The sequence below is a fragment of the Glycine max genome, chromosome 16 (assembly GCF_000004515.6).
Source record: "Glycine max cultivar Williams 82 chromosome 16, Glycine_max_v4.0, whole genome shotgun sequence".
NCBI lineage: Eukaryota > Viridiplantae > Streptophyta > Magnoliopsida > Fabales > Fabaceae > Glycine > Glycine max.
In genome coordinates this window covers 3,814,020-3,833,067 of record NC_038252.2, presented here as the reverse complement: position 1 = coordinate 3,833,067, position 19,048 = coordinate 3,814,020, and the positions used below count along the sequence as shown (strand labels likewise).

Genomic DNA, 19,048 nt, shown 5'->3' with positions numbered 1-19,048 from the left:
TATCTTTTCAAGTTTCTAAAACTAGTTTATACCATTTATTAAAAAAAATTAAAATTATGAACACAAATTCTAAAGAAAAGCTATGATAATTTCTGACAAGACAAAGTGTGAAAAATAATTATCAATTGGCGACCTAACACTGGGTCATGCAAGATTTATTTTATTTTATTAGATTAAAACGTCATTTGACGTTGACCCATAAATCTAAAAAGAAAAACATCATCCTCGTGTACGCATGAATCACATTTATGATTTGAAAATCTTACCACTCTATCTCTTAGTAAAGAATGCACTCCTCACAATCACTCATTGCACCGCCATCCCTCAACAATGAAAGATGCACCAAACTTACACAAATGCAACAAAATTGCAAAAGCCTAGAACTCGCAACATTTGTTGTTCTGTGTGGTGCAAACATTTACCTTCGTCTTTTATTTATGGTATATGCTTTGTGTTTTTATAACTCTCAACAAACATTTCACTCTAATTGAACTAACATGCACATAAATATCCCTTTCTCTGCTTTCTAATTCTTATTTTTACAACAAACATTCAAATCCTCCCGAGCCAAATTTCAAGGTGTTTTTTCACTAACTAAAATCAAAGATAAATCAATTTTATATTTAAAACTTGTCGTTCATGGATCAATAGTGCATAGGTTAACATGCTATTAATTCATTTTTGGAGACTAGTTGTTTGCTTCTTATGTTTTTTATTTGGATAATATACATATGGATAATAATTCACATTTAACATTCTCCTTTAAAATTTATTTGTTTTTTATGTTTCATATTTGGATAGTATACATATTGCTTAAAGTAGCCTGAATATACACCACAATGTTTATTCCCACTAATAAATTTTGAAGTTGGATATATTCCACACCCAAAGCCTTTGATGAATTACCTTAGAACTCCACATGAAACATAATGAAAAAAAAACTATACAAGAAATAACTCCTGGAGCCTAACCAACCTTAAATAGTGTGTTACAAACTAAAGATATGGTAGAAAGTGTGACATTGTTTTTGCAAAAATGGATGATTAATGCTTTGGTGCCTTTCAATGCAATCAATTCATCCTATTAGTAGCCTATGATTAATGTCTTTTTTTAGCATGTGCCCAAGATATAAAGGTCCAAATTTTCTTAAATGTTTGTGTTTATTTATTAAATAAGTGGGTTAATAATGTGAAGAAACTCTTTGAAAAGTACTATAAGGTTTGGAAGCAAACTGGTTGTACTCTTATACTAGTTTGTACTCTTATGTTAGATAAGTGGATTAATCGTTGCAAGTAAACTGTGATTAACATTTTAGTTTATTGCTATAAAAGAACTATATTTTTAAAGTTTGCGGATACTTCTCATTCTTTTAAAATGGTAGAAGATTTATATAATATTTTAAAGGAGGTAGTATGTTAGCCTTGGAGATATTATTCACTTAGCCATAGATAATACTGCAAATTATGTTGTTGCTAGTAAGTTATTAGAAGTTCAGTTCTTGAAGTTATATTGGTCTCCTTGTGTGGCACATTGCATTAGTTTAATGTCATGACAATGGAAATTAGAGTAAATATTGTGTTACAAGCTTCCAAAATTACCAAATGCATATATAACCATTGTGATTCATTGTATTTGATGAGAAAAATGAGAAAACATACTGGTGGAAGGAAAATGCTTCATCATGCTCCAACCAACTTTACCATTAATGTCATTGCATTGCAAAGTATATTAGCTGAAAAAGATACATTGAGAGCAATCATAACTTCTAGAGAATGGACAAGCTCAATTTATATGAAAGAAGACAAGTAAAAAGATTTGTGAAACAAGTTTTAGATTCTAGGTTTTGGAAAATATGTGTTGATAATGTGAAACTTACTAACCACTAATGTATATATTACGTATTGTTGATAGCAAAGATACACAAGCTTTGGGCTTTCTTTATCAAGCCATATCTAAAGTTAGGGAGGAGATCCTGAGGAAGTTTCAAAGAAATTAGTAGAAAGTGAAGCCTTACTTGGACTTTTAAAACCTTGGGATTCATAACTTTGTAAAAATGTTCACTTTGTTGGTTATGGATTGAATCCATCTGGTTGCTTTAATGTTCAAGAATTCAAAAACCATAAAAATTAATATTTTAAAGAAAAAATAGATAGTATTTGGAGGATTTTTTAAATTATATAAAAAATTATATCAATTTTTTACTTCATGTTTATAAAAATCTAAAATCAATGTCCACAGCATATAACTTATTTATTCATAATAAAAAATATAAGATAATTGAATATGATTAGTTTTCAATAAAGTATAAAAAACTTTACCCTATAATCAAATTGAATGATTTTTTTTACCTTTAAATTTTTTTCACTCTTTGAATTCATCAAAATACATAATGAAAATATTCATAAATAATATGAAATTTATTAAGCAAAATATATTTGATTTTATTTTACTTGAATTGTTCAATTAAATTATATTTAAATTTAAATAAAATTATTAAATTCATTTAATTTTATTTATTTACATAACACTCTAAAGATAATTATATGTAAATTATATTTTTTGATTGTATTTAGTTTCAATATTTAGTACACAATTTCTATAAATTAAAATAAATAAAATAAAATAAATTTACTTAAATAAATATTTATTTTTCTATTTGATATTTCAAATACATGATCATGCTTTGTTTGAAGAAAAGTAAAGATAGAAATGACCCTATCAAAGAAAAAAAAATACATAAATAAAAACTAAAAAAATAAAAAAGATTAAACTTTGTTTTTAATAATGTAGCATAATTTTGAATTTTTTTGGAAGATTTAAATAATATGTAAGGGTATAAAGAGAAAAAAAAAGTTATAGATCTTTTTATATTTTGGGAAATTTGATCTATTTTGATAGGTGAATTTTGTGGATAATAATATTTAAAATAATTTAACCAACTCAATTTATGTAGATATTAAATAAAAGTAAGATTTAAACAAAAGAAAATTGATGGAGAAAAAACAAATTTACTTAATTTTAACAGATAAAAGGACTCAATTAAATTTAAAAAATTGAAAGATTAAAATTGTACCTAGAAACATAAAATAGACTATAAGGATAAAAATTTAAAAATAAATATGTTGATCTAAAAAATATGTATACAAAACGGTCATTGATTTATGAAGGTAATAATTCTATTTAAAAACTTATATAATTACTATGATTACGGTAATTGATTTACTAATAATTTACTACATTAATTTAATCTAAAAAATAAATGTTCATTTTCTGTTTTCTCATAAAAAAGAAAACAAATGTTCATTTTTTTTTTTAAAAGAAATATGTTTATTTTTGTATTAATATAATAATTTAAGAACATAGGGACATTTCTGCTTTAAACAATACTACCGTAATGAACTTTAAAGTTTTGGGGAAAAAATTTTTTGGCTAGTGTGTACACTTGGATCTTAACTATAAGAATTTTTTTTATTCTCAAATATAAGAAAATAACTTAGGATAAAAATTATTTTAAAACGGAAGAAGTAACTTTTTTAATGAGTGCGAATTACTTAAAAAAGACTTATATTTATGAATAAAATAATATAATTAATATATTATAAGTAAAATTGAAATAGCATTAAATATTATCTTTATTACGTATAATATGTATAATTAAATTAATGAACATTTAAATAGTGAATTTATTAAATATAATATTTTTTAATATTTCATTAAACATGGAGTATATATTTAAAACGAGTTAATTTTAATATTCATGAAAATCCCTAAACATTAATTTTTTCTTAAATATAAAATATAACAAAATTCAATAATATAGTTTTTTAGAGGAATGAAACAGTTAAATATTGTATTCATTTAATGTAAAATATATATTTATTAGTAACTTTTTTTAAAATATACAAATATTTAAAAATTATTTGAGACAAGAAACCAAAACATCAAGGAAATCCAATTCAGTTGATTGGGTGAAATGTGTGAGTGTTATATTATTCTTTATTTCTATTGATAAATAAAATAAAATAAAATAAAGAATAAAATTCACATTTTTGTGTATGAATTAATTAAAAAAATCTTATATTTATGAGAAAAAATAATATAATTAATATATTACGAGTAAAATTAAAATAGAATTAAATATGACCTTTATTAAATATACTCAAATCAATAAACATTTAAATATTGCATTTATTAAATATTTCATTAAGCATAGTATAAATTCAAAATGAATTAATTTTGACATTAAAATCCTTCAACATTAAATATTTCTTAAATGTAAAATATAATAAAATTAATTAATATAGTTAAATATAGTATTCATTTAATGTAACATATTTATTAGTAACTTTTTTAAAATGTAAAAAATAATTTAAATAATTAATACAGACACAAAACTGAAATGAAGAATAAAATCCACATTTATGTTGAAATAGGAAAAATTAAAGGATAAATAATTATTTTTATCCTTAAATGTCTAATTCGTTGACAACTACATCCTGAAAGATGAAAATACAAATTTTAGTTTTCAAATGTATAAAAGATGTGATAAATATATTCGGCGGTTAACTTTCGTCTATCACCGTTAATAAAATAGTATACGTGACACATAGAAATGAATTTGTCAATGCAATAATTGTTAATGTGTGAGTTAATGTGTGATCATACTGAGTAGATTGGATGAAAATATTAATAAAATACCATTTTTTGACATGAATGTAAGTAATTTTTTGTTAGACAAAAAATGTCAATATTTTTTATTGAAGAAAAATATTATTAATTTGTTTTGGACCTAAATGTCAATACCTTCCATTAGACCAAAATGTCACTAAATTATCATTATTGGACGGAAAAATATCAATATGTTTTCATTGGACTAATTTATTAGACCCAAAATTTCATTTCATTTAAGGATAAAAATATAATTTTAGGGTAAAATTTTATCATTTTTTATTGTTACAAACATAATATTACAATAATCACTTAAAAAATATATTGACAAATATAATAATAATAATAATATTGATTATCAATCATAATTTGTCTATCATAATAGAAATTATCCAAAATAAACATTGTAATAATATACCAATCATTACAAATATTTCTAAATTATAATAATTAGTCACAATCTACTATAAATAAAAGATAAATATATCTCATATTTCACTTCTTCGAATCTTTACTATTTTATTAAGGTGATGTACACAAGTTAACGTCCGGATATATTTGTGACACTTTTTACATTTTTGGAGATTAAATTTTATATTTTCATTTTTTAGAGATTCATTTGTTGGACTAAGTGAAAAGATGAAAAATCAAAAAAATATTATATAATAAATATGTCCTTATATCGACAATTAAAAATGATCACGTTAATAATTTCAGCGACAAATGATCTATTATAAACATATTGCAAATTACATATTCAAACGACAAAAATGCTCATTTACCAAAATATAAATGAAAATGGACTAAATTGGATGGAGGGTATGTACGTACTATCACTATGTAGGGTTGGTCCGAATGACATACCGTCGGCGCGTGACTGAGTGGGGGAGGGATTAGGGAAGAGGAAATTCAGTAGAGAGGACTGAGTTTAGGTACGGTTCGGTCGGAAAGAAATGAAAAGGAAATGAAATTTAATGAATGTTTAAATCAAAATAAAGTATAAAAGTCTGAGATTTATTTTTTAACGTTTTTTTCTTTTTTTTTCCCGTTATTTTTCTCTTTAAACGAACGAGAGCGAGTTTGTCCACATTCATTCATTAATTACCATCGGTTTCCTCGAACGAACAAACTCATAGACAACCTCAAACTTCAAACCCAGAAAAAGAAAATAAAATCAACTTTCATTCCGTTTCTTTCTTTCTTTCCCTTTGCCAAATTTTACATTAATTACATGACATGGCATAATACACATCACACCACCCTCTCTCTATATATACCGTACCTCTCAGATTCAGACAGAAACTCAATTGCTTCTTCTTTTTGTTTCCTGGTACTCACTCTCATTTCATTCTTTTCTCCCCCTTTGCCTTTTCTATTTCCTTTTTATTATGTGTCTCATTTTCTTTTTTGTTACAAACCAGATAATTTGAATCATCTTTTTCTGTGTTTTTTTTCAATCCTTGATGATAATTAACTGGACATTGTGATGTAGAGGCATTGATTTTAGATGGATCATGGTATTTCAAGGAAAAGGGTGGGTAGAGAATCACTCACTGAATTGAAAAATGTTTTGTTTTTATAAAGTGATGACATGGAATTGGAGTGTGTGGCCATGCCAACTAACCAATGCTTTCTGTTTTCTTCTAGAAAGGAACTAAAGCCTCTCCATGGGGACTAATGGGCGTTGTGTTGTTGGGCCATTCCACATTCATTGCCTTTTGTCATCAAATCAATCATCGAGTTTGTTGCTTGTAGAATTGGCATGCATGAATCATATTTTAAAAGAAAGTAAAGGGTCTACATCTAGTTAATTTTATGAATCTTGTTTGAGAATAGAGTTTTTTTGTTAACATGTTATAGGTGCGAACGATCAGCCAATTTTTGTCAAAAACTAATTTCTGTCAGGAAATATGGCTCACGTGGGATCTCTTTTCTTAACAGCATTTTTTTTGTTCTGAAGAGATTTACTTAAAAGGATTCGAGCCCAATTTTACTCGGAAGTGACTTTTTGAAATATAATAGAGTGGGTTTTGGTACATATTTTGAGGATTTGGATAGAGTGAGAAGATACTACTTTTTTATTGTATAAGGACCCACCATGATTGGTTATATATGGTCTAGGGGTCACTTGTTATATTTAAAATTAAAATTGAGTCTTTCTCTTTTCAGTAGAATCGTGTCCTGATAGTCAAGAATAGTAGAAGATCCAAATCCACAGAAGAGGGTCTCATGACTCATCCTAAACTTTATGGAAACCTTTAATATGTACAATGTATGTAGACGCTATTTATGTCAAAGAGGTCATGCTTCTTTTTGACACAAACAAGTGTGAGTGGTGAGATCACCATTCTACTGTATGAAATTGAGGCATGTTGTCATGCTTTCAATTCTGTGGCCTGCACTGCTGTTGTAATGCTTGCCCTGATGAAGCACTTACCAAGTTTCTTGCACGGTTGTATTACTACCATCATGCACTTTTTCTATTCTAAGATTCTCTTTTATGTTTTGATCCTGCAGTAATCCAGGAAATGAAATTGCTAGCTTAATATTGATCTGTAGAGAAGACAAGGGAACTTGCTTGCTATGGCAACTCTGAGCAATTCAACTAATATCTTTTGGCAAGATTGTCAAGTAGGAAGGCTTGAAAGGCAGAAGCTACTTAACCAAAAGGGATGTGTTGTATGGATTACTGGACTCAGCGGATCAGGTTTATGTTGTTTTGTTAATGGCTTAGTGCTTGCGATTTTTCATCATTGTTTCCAGATATTCAATTCTTTTTTGGCATGGAAAACATCATATTATTGCTGTTTGTGATGCTTATGCTTTTCATCATGCTTTAGTTGCTCCTTGAATTTAGGTTTTCTCTTTAACTTGACTTGATCAGCAGGTAAGTATTATCTGTCACATTGCATGGTAATTTACCAAACATGCTTTCAAGTCTGCACTCTGTTTTCATTTGTAATTCATGTATCTGTTCTACCAAAGAATGTAATGTTTACCCACTTTAATAAACTATTCCCTTCACAAAATGAAACAAATTGTCTACCTAATCTAGTCTCAAGTTTATTAGTTCAACCAGCTGAACTGGTTCAATCCAATCAAAGCATATATGCAAGCACTGGACATTGCTAAGTACAGACAGCTTTCATTGACAATTTATGGTTGTCATAGATGATAGGATATGGAAGGTATATGTTATTTGACTAGTTTTAACATTATGCAGACTATAGAATAAATTGGTTAATTAAGGTTCAAACACTTGTGCATGTATATTTTCTTAAAACCTCTGGAAGAAGAAAATTGGGACCTTATAGTAAATTTATAGACAAACTAGAAAGTTTGAAAGAAACTTAAATACAAATGTTTTCCGCTATTTGGATTCTGGTAATCATCCTCTGCCCTTAGTGAAATTGGCCAGTGTGCAGATGGTATACTCCCTATTGTACCTATGGTTCTTCATTCATTTTTTGGGTTCAGGGTGACTTGTCCTGAATTATTAAACGGAAAATGGGGGGCATAGAGTCCAAGCTCTTCCCAAAATGTTGCATTTATTCCATCTCATGCCTTTCAAATCACATTTAAGAGATGCTGCGTTCCATGTTTTTCTTTTGACTCACTCATGAACTATAGGTATGTAGGATACCAGTAAATAATGCAGTCGTTGAAATTCCTTTGAGTAAGTTTATGCGTAAGGTGCCTTTGACATGTTGTATTGATTGCTTTCTCATACTGTTCAGGAAAAAGCACATTGGCATGTTCCCTAAGCAGAGAACTGCACTCAAAGGGAAAGTTATCTTATGTCCTTGATGGAGATAACCTTCGACATGGACTAAACAAGGATCTTGGTTTCAAAGCCGAAGATCGCGCTGAAAATATTCGCAGAACTGGTAAGCTTGCTCCTGTAAACAAATGCTTTTAGTAAATGCAGTAACAAGAACTTGATAGTCAGTTTAATATATTAATTATTTGGTTATGTGGCCGAGGGTAGATATTAGAGTGATATTAGTCTATACCAGCATGATAAATATTACATTTTTGTTATCCCTTGGAGCAACCGATTGATAACTGTTCATGTCTTTTTGCTATGAAAAACTGTGTTGCTGAATGATTGAATCAAAAGGATGGAAGGTCTTCTATGATGTATTGCTTTATCATGACTTTTTTGGTTTGCTGTTTTTCTGAACTTGAAATATGGTAATATATATCTATTAATTTGAGTAGATATTTCAGTAATGTAGGTGGTGTTTGCAAAAGGAAGTATAGGCAAATTGTTCATACAAAGTGGGAGCATATTACCATGCCACGTCCAAAACTGATATTTGTATAAAATTATGCTGTTTACATACAACATGAATCTGATCTTAGTGATCTACATATATGGCAGAAATAGATCATAGATGTTTTTTGATGAGTCAACTGTACTTTGGTTGCATCAGTTTTAAATCTAGCTGCTGTGTATTAAAAAATCTGATGCGTATCAACTTGGTTTTACTGATCAGAAAATTATTTAATCCAGGAGAAGTGGCAAAACTGTTTGCTGATGCTGGCTTATTTGTATGAAATTATGCTGTTTACATACAACATGAATCTGATCTTAGTGATCTACATATATGGCAGAAATAGATCATAGATGTTTTTTGATGAGTCAACTGTACTTTGGTTGCATCAGTTTTAAGTCTAGCTGCTGTGTATTAAAAAATCTGATGCATATCAACTTGGTTTTACTGATCAGAAAATTATTTAATCCAGGAGAAGTGGCAAAACTGTTTGCTGATGCTGGCTTAATATGTGTTGCTAGTCTGATATCTCCTTACAGAAGAGACCGAGACACTTGCCGTGCCATGTTACCTGATGCAAATTTTATTGAGGCAAGGCACCATTAGGCATTTCTTATCATTTGTATTAGTTGGTTTATATGATATTTGATAGTGGAATTGTATTTACAGGTTTTCATGAACATGCCTCTAGAATTGTGTGAGGCACGAGATCCAAAAGGCCTCTATAAGCTTGCTCGTGCGGGGAAAATCAAAGGTGTGTTATTGTAATGTGTTTCACTTGCGAAGGCTTTGTCCCACCCTTCTAAGTAAACTGTAATTGACACATAGCTAGAAAGAAAATAAAATGAAGGAAGCCCAAAATTAAGTTTGTTCTGCATTGTTAACTAGGATGGGAAGAATGCATATTTCAAGGAAGCATTTAACCCTATACTTTTTTTCTTGAGCCTGTACATGATGTTAAGAGTTAATAACTAGTTTGGTTCCCAGATCCTTGTGGTTAAGTGTTTTAGGTTGAGCATATTTGGCTGTTGGCCATGGTATAATTCAGTAAGGGTAGTTTGTCTATGAACTTATTTTCAAGGAGTGTGGAAATTCTTGTTTTCATAATAAAAACTATCTAAAAAAAATAAGGCAGTAGTTAATTGGTTTTGTTGGGTACTTTCTGGAACACCAGAGGTAAGATGACTTGTAGTTTGGCTATGGGTTATAACAATGAAATTTGAAAATCAGTCTCCTTGGTCAGAGATTTGCTCCTACAACCAATGTTGCTAATTGTTGACAGAATTCAGGGCTTGCATTGCATCTGAAATATATTTTCCTTGCATTATCTTCATGCTTCTTGTTTGACAACTTTCCTTTATATCCAAACATTTGTAAAACATTGCTTGAATCATTTCTTAAATTCTAACTGCTGATTTTGAATTCTACCATGTTACCTTTATGAACTGTGAAATTGCACAGGTTTTACCGGCATTGATGATCCTTATGAACCACCCATAAACTGTGAGGTATGTGTTCATGGAGCTACTAAAGTTGTTTACACGTTTCTTTTGCCGTGTATGGTGTGTTACGTACATGTATGTGGTTTAACATGATCATCTTTTTTTCAGATTGAAATAAAGCAGGAAAATGGGGATTGTCCAACACCCACTTTGATGGCTGGACAAGTAGTTACTTACTTGGAGAATAAAGGATTTCTTGAATCCTAGGGTTTTTAAGTTTAATCACATTTGTAATGGGATTATTCTCTCATAATGATGTTTCTTCTAAATGAAGTTAAAAAAGGAATCCTAGGAAGTGCAGGTAGCAGAGTGGTGAGAGGATAAATGGACTGATAAAGTTCATCAATCATAAATAATAATTAATAATTGTTGCAATTCATTCTATAGGTTGGTCAAGAATTTCAGCGTATTTTTCAGCTTTTGATATGATTGTTTTCTTCGCTTTGCTGGTCATTATGGTCCTAGGAAATTCAGTTACAAAGGCTGAGACATATACTCATGCTTGTCCGTTAATTGTAAATTTTCGTGCACCTCTAAGAATGTTAGTGCGTTTGGATAACACACAAAAATCAATTTTACTCCACAAAATCATGGTGACACCATCAAAAAGTAGAAACAAATATTTGTTGCTTTGTCTTTGCCATGAAAATTTAATTGATTTTTTCCCACATGAATTTAATCCAAACACACTGTATTGTTCAATCTGCTCTCATCTACAAATTTACCAATCCTCTAAGTCCCTGAAGATTCTGTTGTGTACAGCAGTCTTTTGTGTCACTTGATATTCAGAAACCTTAATGGAGAAATTCATATGGTGTGTTGAGTATACACATAGGTCTCCCATAATCTAATGCCAATCAACTAAAAACACACAATGCCTACTTTTGAGGGACAACGCATGTATTTACTGTTTTAAATATGATGTAGATTGATGGGTTATTACAATGTGAATTTCTTGCAAAAACCAAGAGTGGAAGTTAGTATAGGAAATTGCTTTTGGGTGGCATATTAAGTGCCTAATTGGTTACGTGTCCTAGAGACCAAAACGCGAGTGATTGATAATTGATAGAGTTTAATTTGTGTTAAGACCCAACAGGAAAACAATTAATACCAGTTTTTTTTTTTTTTTTTAAAGAGAACAATAATATGGTTAATTTTTGCATCCTTCTCCTTCTCATTAAACTATGCAAATATTTTTTTTATATAAAGTATATTAGTATTTCAGCTTGTGCACAAGATAAATTTTTATTTTACATAGCTAAAATTGATAATAAATAAATAATTTTTTAAATATATAATTATATTAGAATTAAAATTTGTAAGAAATAAATATTTGGGAACATATAAATTATATTTTAGATTTTATGATAGAAAATTTTATATTGTGATTCAAGATTATTTTTAATTATTGATATTTTTTATAAAAATGTAATTTAATTTAAAAATAAAGATGAAATGGATAAACTGAAATAATTAAAAATATTCAGAAAAATTCATTGAAGAAAAAATTTTAAAAAAAATTCACTGAAAAATAGTTGTTGTAATATGTTTTGTGTTCTTCAAATTTTTAATTAGATATCTATTTATTTGTTTTAATTGAACTCTTGAATTTATATTTATTTTAGTCGAATTCTTGAATTTATAGTTATTTTTTCATTAAATTCAATGACTTAATTAAAAAATAAATACAACTTTAAGATTCAATTGAAACAAAAACAAAATTCAATAACCTAATTAAAAATTCAGTGGAAGCAGTACTTAAATCATAAATTATTGGCTTTAAGAACCCACAACAAAAAATGTAAAACTAGAACAAGAAATATAAGTTGGAATTCAACTAAATCCATTTTGTATTAGTATTTTTTAATTTATTTTTATCTTTTAAATTTATATAAATTTAAACAATAAAAAGGTAAAATGGCATAGTCCAAATCCAAATAGTACAATAACTAAGCAACCTAGAAGAGCATCAGTTCCAATAAACAGAGGCGAGTCTGAAAATAGAGTTTGACTTTGATGTGAATACGGATCAAGGATCAAGGACAGGGTAAAGGGAGAAGAAAACGACCAAGTAGCGCAGTAGAATAGATCAAGAACAAGGCAAGGATGGTGCTGAACAGCAACGTGGTGCCGAGAGTGGCGCACGCATCGGCGCATCTTTGCCAATTCATTGCTTGCAATCCCGAGAGGTTGAGCAGCGACGTCGTTTTGCGCCTCCTCTTCTGCCTCCCGTTCCAACGATTGTTTCGTTCACTCTCTTCTTACCTTGCCTATCGTCATCCACACTCCGATTGAAATTCCAATTCCCATTCATATCCCCCCTCTCTCTGTATGTACCATTCTTTATTCTTGTTATACATTTGATTTGACGCTGTTTCGTTTGCATTGCTGGATTAATTTTGTAAATTCCACTTTTTTTTCTAATCATAATATTGTTACGGAAACTGAAGATTAATTTAATTTTCATTGGGATCGTGAGCGTGTATATAAAATGAATATTTTTTTTTCTAGTTTATTATGCAGTCAATCACATACGAGATTCAAATCTTAAACTATTAATTTAATTAGTTTTACTTTTTTATGGAGGTACTATTATTTTTCTTGTGAGAGATGAAACCCCAGCACAGCACTAAACAACCTTATTATAATCTCTTCATTTTTTTTTATATAAAGAACAACTATTGTACGTGGTATTTGGCTAGTGGCCATAATTGTTATATTTATTTATTGATTGCTGCAAAAGTTGGAGGATAGTATTATAGTGAAGATCTTTGATGAAGGATCCTCTGATGATGGACAGAGATTTGATGACATGCAGGATTTTTATGTATCAGAATGATTTAAAGAGTTATTAGCTTAACTTCAATTAATAGAAAGAAAAAAAAAAATTCTCTTTCAATATTTTTCTTTATTAGGATAGATTATGAAAAATATCTGTTTTTTATTTTTTTTCATTCTATTTTTTCTTTTCATTCTGTTACAACATCATAATATTCTTTGGTTAGTTTGTTATTTTGCTTTCAGCCTTTGCCCCTTATATTGATAAGGGCAACACTCTAAATGTTCCCTTTTGTATTCAGTTTTAATAAAGGTGGAAGATATGAAATACACCATTCAGATTTTTAATTTTTCTCTTTAACATGGTATCCACAACCATTTGGTCTAGTGGTAAGCCCTAATTTTTTTTTAAACCTAACTCTTCTTTTTGTCTATGGCTACCTCGAATCCTTCTCCTTCTGCGCCTCAATCTTTTCCCAACTTAATCGCTGAAAAACTTGATGACTCTAATTATCTACATTGGAAACAACAAATTGAACCTGTCATCAAATCACATAAACTTCAGCGATTTGTCGTTAACCCTTCAATTCCTCAACGATATCTCACTGATGAAGATCGCATTGCGAACAAAGTGAATCCCGCGTATGAGGCTTGGGAAGTCCAAGACCAAACACTCCTCACATGGCTTCAATCAACATTGTCGAAGTCGATTCTCTCTCGAGTCATTGGCTCGATTCACTCGTATCAGGGCTAGGATAAAATTCATGAGTACTTCCATATGCAAACGAAGGCGCATGCCCACCAACTTCGCACTGACCTTCGCTCCACCTCCCTTGACGGCAAGACGATGCGTGAGTTCTTATCGCAGATCAAGAACATTGTTGACGAACTCGCACACGTCGACAATCCGGTACCTCATGAAGAACACGTCGATGCCATTCTTGAAGGCCTACCACAGGATTATGCACTAGTGATCTCTATTATTGAAAGCAAGTTCGAGACTCCTCCTGTCGCCGAAATTGAGGCTCTCCTTCTTGCACGTGAATCCCGAGCCAGCAAATTTCGTAAACAATCATTTGCTCCCTCTATCAATTACACTCAAGGGTATGTGCTCCCTAACTCAAATGATACTACCACTCGCAATAATTCTAATGGTGGATATGGCTGCAGTAGTGGAGGCTGTGGCAACAATGGTGATCGTCGTGGCGACGGTAATGGGAGGGTCCGTGGAGGACGTTTTGCGAACTTTCAATGCCAAATTTGCTTGAAATATGGTCACACTTCCAACATTTGTTTTTACAGGGCTGATTCAAATTATCATCCCCATGAGTCTCTTGTGCTCTATGATCCCCAGACTCTACAACTTGTGCAGATTAATCATTCTCAGTCTAACAATAGAACTTCCAACACTTGGGTGAATCCCAATTTGAAAAACTCCAGTCAAGATATTAATGTCACCTCAGCTACTCCTAGTGTCATGCTTGCCAATGTCTCTTCTACAGGTGCTGCCCATTCTGCATGGATCCCTGACTCAGGCGCATCATTTCATGTCACCGGTGAGCCTCAGAACATCCATCAACTAGGTCACTTTGAGGGTCCGGACCAAATTTTCATTGGAAACAGTCAAGGTTTTCATATTAATGGTTCTGGTTCTTCTTCCTTTTTGTCTCCTATTAACTCACATGTTTGTTTTAGACTAAACAACTTACTTCATGTCCCATCTATTACCAAAAATTTGTTAAGTGTGAAAAAATTTCCCAAGGAAAATTCTTTTTTTTTTGAGTTTCCCCCCCATCCTTTTCTTTTAAAATTCAGGGGGCCCCTAAAAACTTTTCTCCCAGGGGTTGTTTTGGTGGAGGTTTGTATTTCCCTTCCCACCCAAAGACTTCAAAGTTCACTATTTGGTTTTTCTTTTAACTAATTTGGAAACTTTAACTAAACCACAAAAAAAAAAAGTTCCAACTTAATTGGGGGGGGGGGGGGGGAGAATACAAGCCTTTCACTACCTTTTTTGCCTAATCATGGCATCACTCATAGATTGATTTGCCCCCCCCCCCCCTCCCTCACACCATTAAAATGGTGTGGTTGAAAGAAAGCATAGACACATTGTTGAACTTGGTCTTACAATCCTTCATCATGCTTCTTTGCCTCTTGCCTTTTGGGACTTTGCTTTCACTACTGTAGTATATCTAATTAATAGACTACCTACTGCATCTTTAAATTTTAACATTCCTTTCACAATCTTGTTTAACAAATCACCAGACTACAAATTTCTAAGAACTTTTGGGTGTGCTTGTTTCCCTTTCTTGAGACCTTACAGTACCCACAAACTTGATTTCAGATCACAAGAATGTGTATTTCTAGGCTATTCATCTTCCCACAAAGGCTATAAATGTCTATCTACTTCAGGCAAAATTTACATTTCCAAAGATGTTATTTTTAATGAAATGCGATTTCCATATTGTGATTTTTTCAAGCAAAGTCCTACTCAGGCTACCTCTTTCTCTCAATATTTTACACTTAATCCTGACTTGTCTCTACCTTGTCATAACTCCTCTTTGACCTCTCCAACCCCTACACATCAGCTTTCTATTTCCTCTCCCATCTCTGCTGTTGTCCCCTCACAGTAACTTATTTTGTCCTCAAATAACATTCTCCATAATAATGAAACTAGTCCTACATCTGTGTCACAACCTGAATCTGATTTCTCATCCCCTCATGAATCCCTTGAACATGGTGAGCCTGTTTCTAGAACTACCAATGCTCATCCTATGCAAACTAGGTCCAAATCAGGGATACATACTCCTCGAATTCATCATTCACTATTTTTGGCACATAGTGAACCAAAAGGTGTTAAACAGGATCTCGCTTATCCAAATTGGCTTTCTGCCATGCAACTTGAATATGTTGCCTTACTAAAGAATCACACCTAGGATTTAGTTCCCTTGCACTCTAACAGAAAAGCAGTAGGGTGTAAATGGGTTTTTCGGATCAAAGAAAATGCGGATGGGTCCATCAACAAGTACAAAGCTCGGTTAGTGGCCAAGGGCTTTCACCAAGTCCATGGTTTTGACTTTCATGAGACGTTTTTCCTGTTGTTAAACCTATCACTATTAGGCTTATCATTACTCTTGCCCTTACTAATAATTGGGGGTTATTTCAATTGGATGTGAATAATGCTTTCCTCAATGACCTTTTAGATGAAATAGTTTACATGGTGCAACCTTCAGGATTTGAAGTTGAAGACAAATCCTTTGTTTGTAAGCTTAACAAGGCCCTTTATGGGCTGAAACAAGCACCAAGGCTGTGGTTTGACCGACTAAAAATTACTTTGATTCAGTTTGAGTTTCAAGCTAGCAAGTGTGATCCATCATTTCATGTATAAGCGTCAAGCTCACACTATTTTTCTTCTAGTATATGTGGATGATATTATCCTCAACGACAACTCATCTTTTCTCATCCAGCAGATTACAACTCAACTTAATTCTGCATTCTCTCTCAAACAACTAGGTCAATTGGACTATTTCTTGGGTTTTGAGATCAAGTATCTACCTGATAGGTCTTTTCTCATGACTCAAGGCAAGTACATTAAAGACCTCCTTCACAGGACTCACATGGCTGAAGCTCATTCTATTTCTTCTCATATGGCCTTTTCTTGCAAACTGTCTAAAATTGGTGGTGATTTATTTCAAGATCCTACTCTCTACGGATCTACAGTTGGTGCTTTGCAGTATGCTACTCTAACAAGACCAAAAATTGCATTTGCTGTTAATAAAGTTTGCCAATTCATGGCAAATCCCTTAGACACTCATTAGGGGGCAGTCAAGAGAATCCTAAGGTATCTTAAGGGCACCCTCTCCTATGGTCTTCTCATGAAACCTGCTGCTGTTGGGAAACCTTTATCAATTACAGCCATGTGCGATGCTGATTGGGCTTCTGATGTTGATGACAGAAGATCAACCTCTGGCTCTACTATTTTCTTAGGTCCTAATTTGATCTCTTGGTGGTCAAGAAAACAACAAGTTACAACCAGATCCAGTACGGAGGCTGAATATCACAGTATAGCTCAAACCTCAGCTAAATTAACTTGGGTTCAGGCTCTGTTACAGGAACTTCAGGTTCCCTTCTCTACTCCTATACTGCTCTGTGACAATCAGAGTGCAGTAGCTAGTGCTCATAATCCTGTTTTTCATAGTAAAACTAATCATATGGAGATTGATGTCTTCTTTGTCAGAGAAAAGGTCCTGTCCAAACAGCTTCTCATTTATCAGATGCCAACCTTGAATCAATGGACTGATATATTAACCAAGCCTCTCTCCTCAACTAGATTTGAGTTGCTAAGAGGCAAACTCAATGTGCAACATTTCTCTAGCAACCCTCCACCTTGAGTTTGAAGGGGGGATTATAAATGCTTCCTTTTGTATTCAGTTTTAATGAAGGTGAAAGATATAAAATACACCATTCAGATTTTTAACTTTTCTCTTTAAGATTCTTTAAGAGAGTCAAAATTGAGTAATGTAGGATTTTAGTTTTTTTTTCTTTTAAAATTTTGTACCGTACGAAATAATATAAAAAAAAATTCCTTCCTTCTCTATTGCTGTTCTGATTTTCCTTTATTCAGATGCTATGTCATTGTAGTTCAGTTCTTTATTACTGTGTTCCCATTTTGAACCAATTGAACCACAAAAAATAGTTGGTTGGGTACTCAATATTCATGAGTGGGGCAAGGAAGGTAACGGGAAATGAGTTTAAATTCTGTTTATGTTTTTATTGTTTCATCGTTTTTTTTAGATCAGTGCGTTAGTAGATATTGGTTGGGTACTCAATATATACTAGTACGTTTCATTTGGGATTATTGGATTAACGATGCCCCTTAACCTCTGACCATTGGATAATTTTTCACGCTACAAATAAAACTTCCTCAAAAAATATTTTGTGCCTTTATTTTTCCCTTACGTTCTCCTCGAGGTTCTCTTTTTTACCTTTGTTGTTCACGCCTTGTGCTACCATTAGTGTGCTCCGTTCTTTTTCAATTATTTATTTAATTGAATTTTTCCATGCCTAATTAATGATATATTTTAATAAATTTACATGATATTAAATTATTAGTCTTTCAAGTTTTATTTTTTTATAATTAGTTTTCTATTTTTACAGAACTAGTAGTAGTTAAATGTGTATTAGTTCTTAATAAATATATTTTATTACATATATTATTGTAAATAGAGAAAAATATATACATAATTATTTTTCTATTAATATTGATGTTCATATTAAAAATATTAAATTTAAAAAATATTATTTATTGCATATGTTACACAAGTATAAATATTATTTTTTCTTAACAAATCTTAGGGGATGTACATGAGAAATAATTATTTTACCTTTTTAAATTTGTCAATTAAACAATGTTTATTTTCTTTAAAATAATTAAAGCACACTATTAGCGTGTTTTAATTAACTTATTATAGATTAAAAACTGAATTTAATAGTTAGGCATGTAAAAGTTTTTACATTATCAATTAATAAAAAAAAATATGCACTGAAAATATAAAATAATTTTACATAATTATCTAATTACAGTATAAAAGTAATTTTTATATTTTTAAAATAGTCATAAATAACAATTTTTCTTAAACCTAAATATTTTTTCCTACAATTTAGTGCTTTTTTAATTATCATCCTTGCAATTTTGTTTTTTTTTTAGTTATGGTAAAATATGTTTATTTTTATTTTTGTGTTTAAAGTGCTTTAGCAAGCATTTTTTTCATTGTTTAAAATATTTTTTCACTGTTTAACACATATATTTTGCAAGGAATAAAAATA

At 30.9% G+C, this 19,048-nt stretch overlaps 1 protein-coding gene across 4 annotated transcripts; it reads left to right on the top strand.

Annotated features, from left to right (window-relative positions):
• Positions 1–5,698: 5,698 nt before the first annotated feature.
• LOC100794000 (adenylyl-sulfate kinase 3) lies at positions 5,699–10,822 on the top strand. 4 transcript variants are annotated; one of them, XM_006598913.4, is made up of 7 exons: positions 5,699–5,998; positions 7,186–7,375; positions 8,406–8,555; positions 9,418–9,536; positions 9,615–9,699; positions 10,407–10,453; positions 10,556–10,822. In XM_006598913.4, exons 2-7 carry the CDS (start codon positions 7,252–7,254, stop codon positions 10,652–10,654), a joined length of 624 nt encoding a protein of 207 aa, XP_006598976.1. In that variant the 5' UTR covers positions 5,699–5,998; positions 7,186–7,251; the 3' UTR covers positions 10,655–10,822. The 4 variants fall into 4 exon arrangements, with proteins under 4 accessions (XP_006598976.1, XP_006598977.1, XP_006598979.1 ...); XM_006598914.4 differs by lacking the exon at positions 5,699–5,998 and adding an exon at positions 6,807–6,940; XM_006598916.3 differs by lacking the exon at positions 5,699–5,998 and adding an exon at positions 6,863–6,996.
• Positions 10,823–19,048: the final 8,226 nt, after the last annotated feature.

Coding starts and splice junctions, on each gene's coding strand:
- LOC100794000 (XM_006598913.4), top strand. CDS start 7,252: ATGGCAACTCTGAGCAATTCAACTAATATCTTTTGGCAAGATTGTCAA. Junction 9,537..9,614: donor CTGATGCAAATTTTATTGAG/GCAAGGCACCAT, acceptor TTGTATTTACAG/GTTTTCATGAACATGCCTCT. Junction 10,454..10,555: donor AACCACCCATAAACTGTGAG/GTATGTGTTCAT, acceptor TCTTTTTTTCAG/ATTGAAATAAAGCAGGAAAA.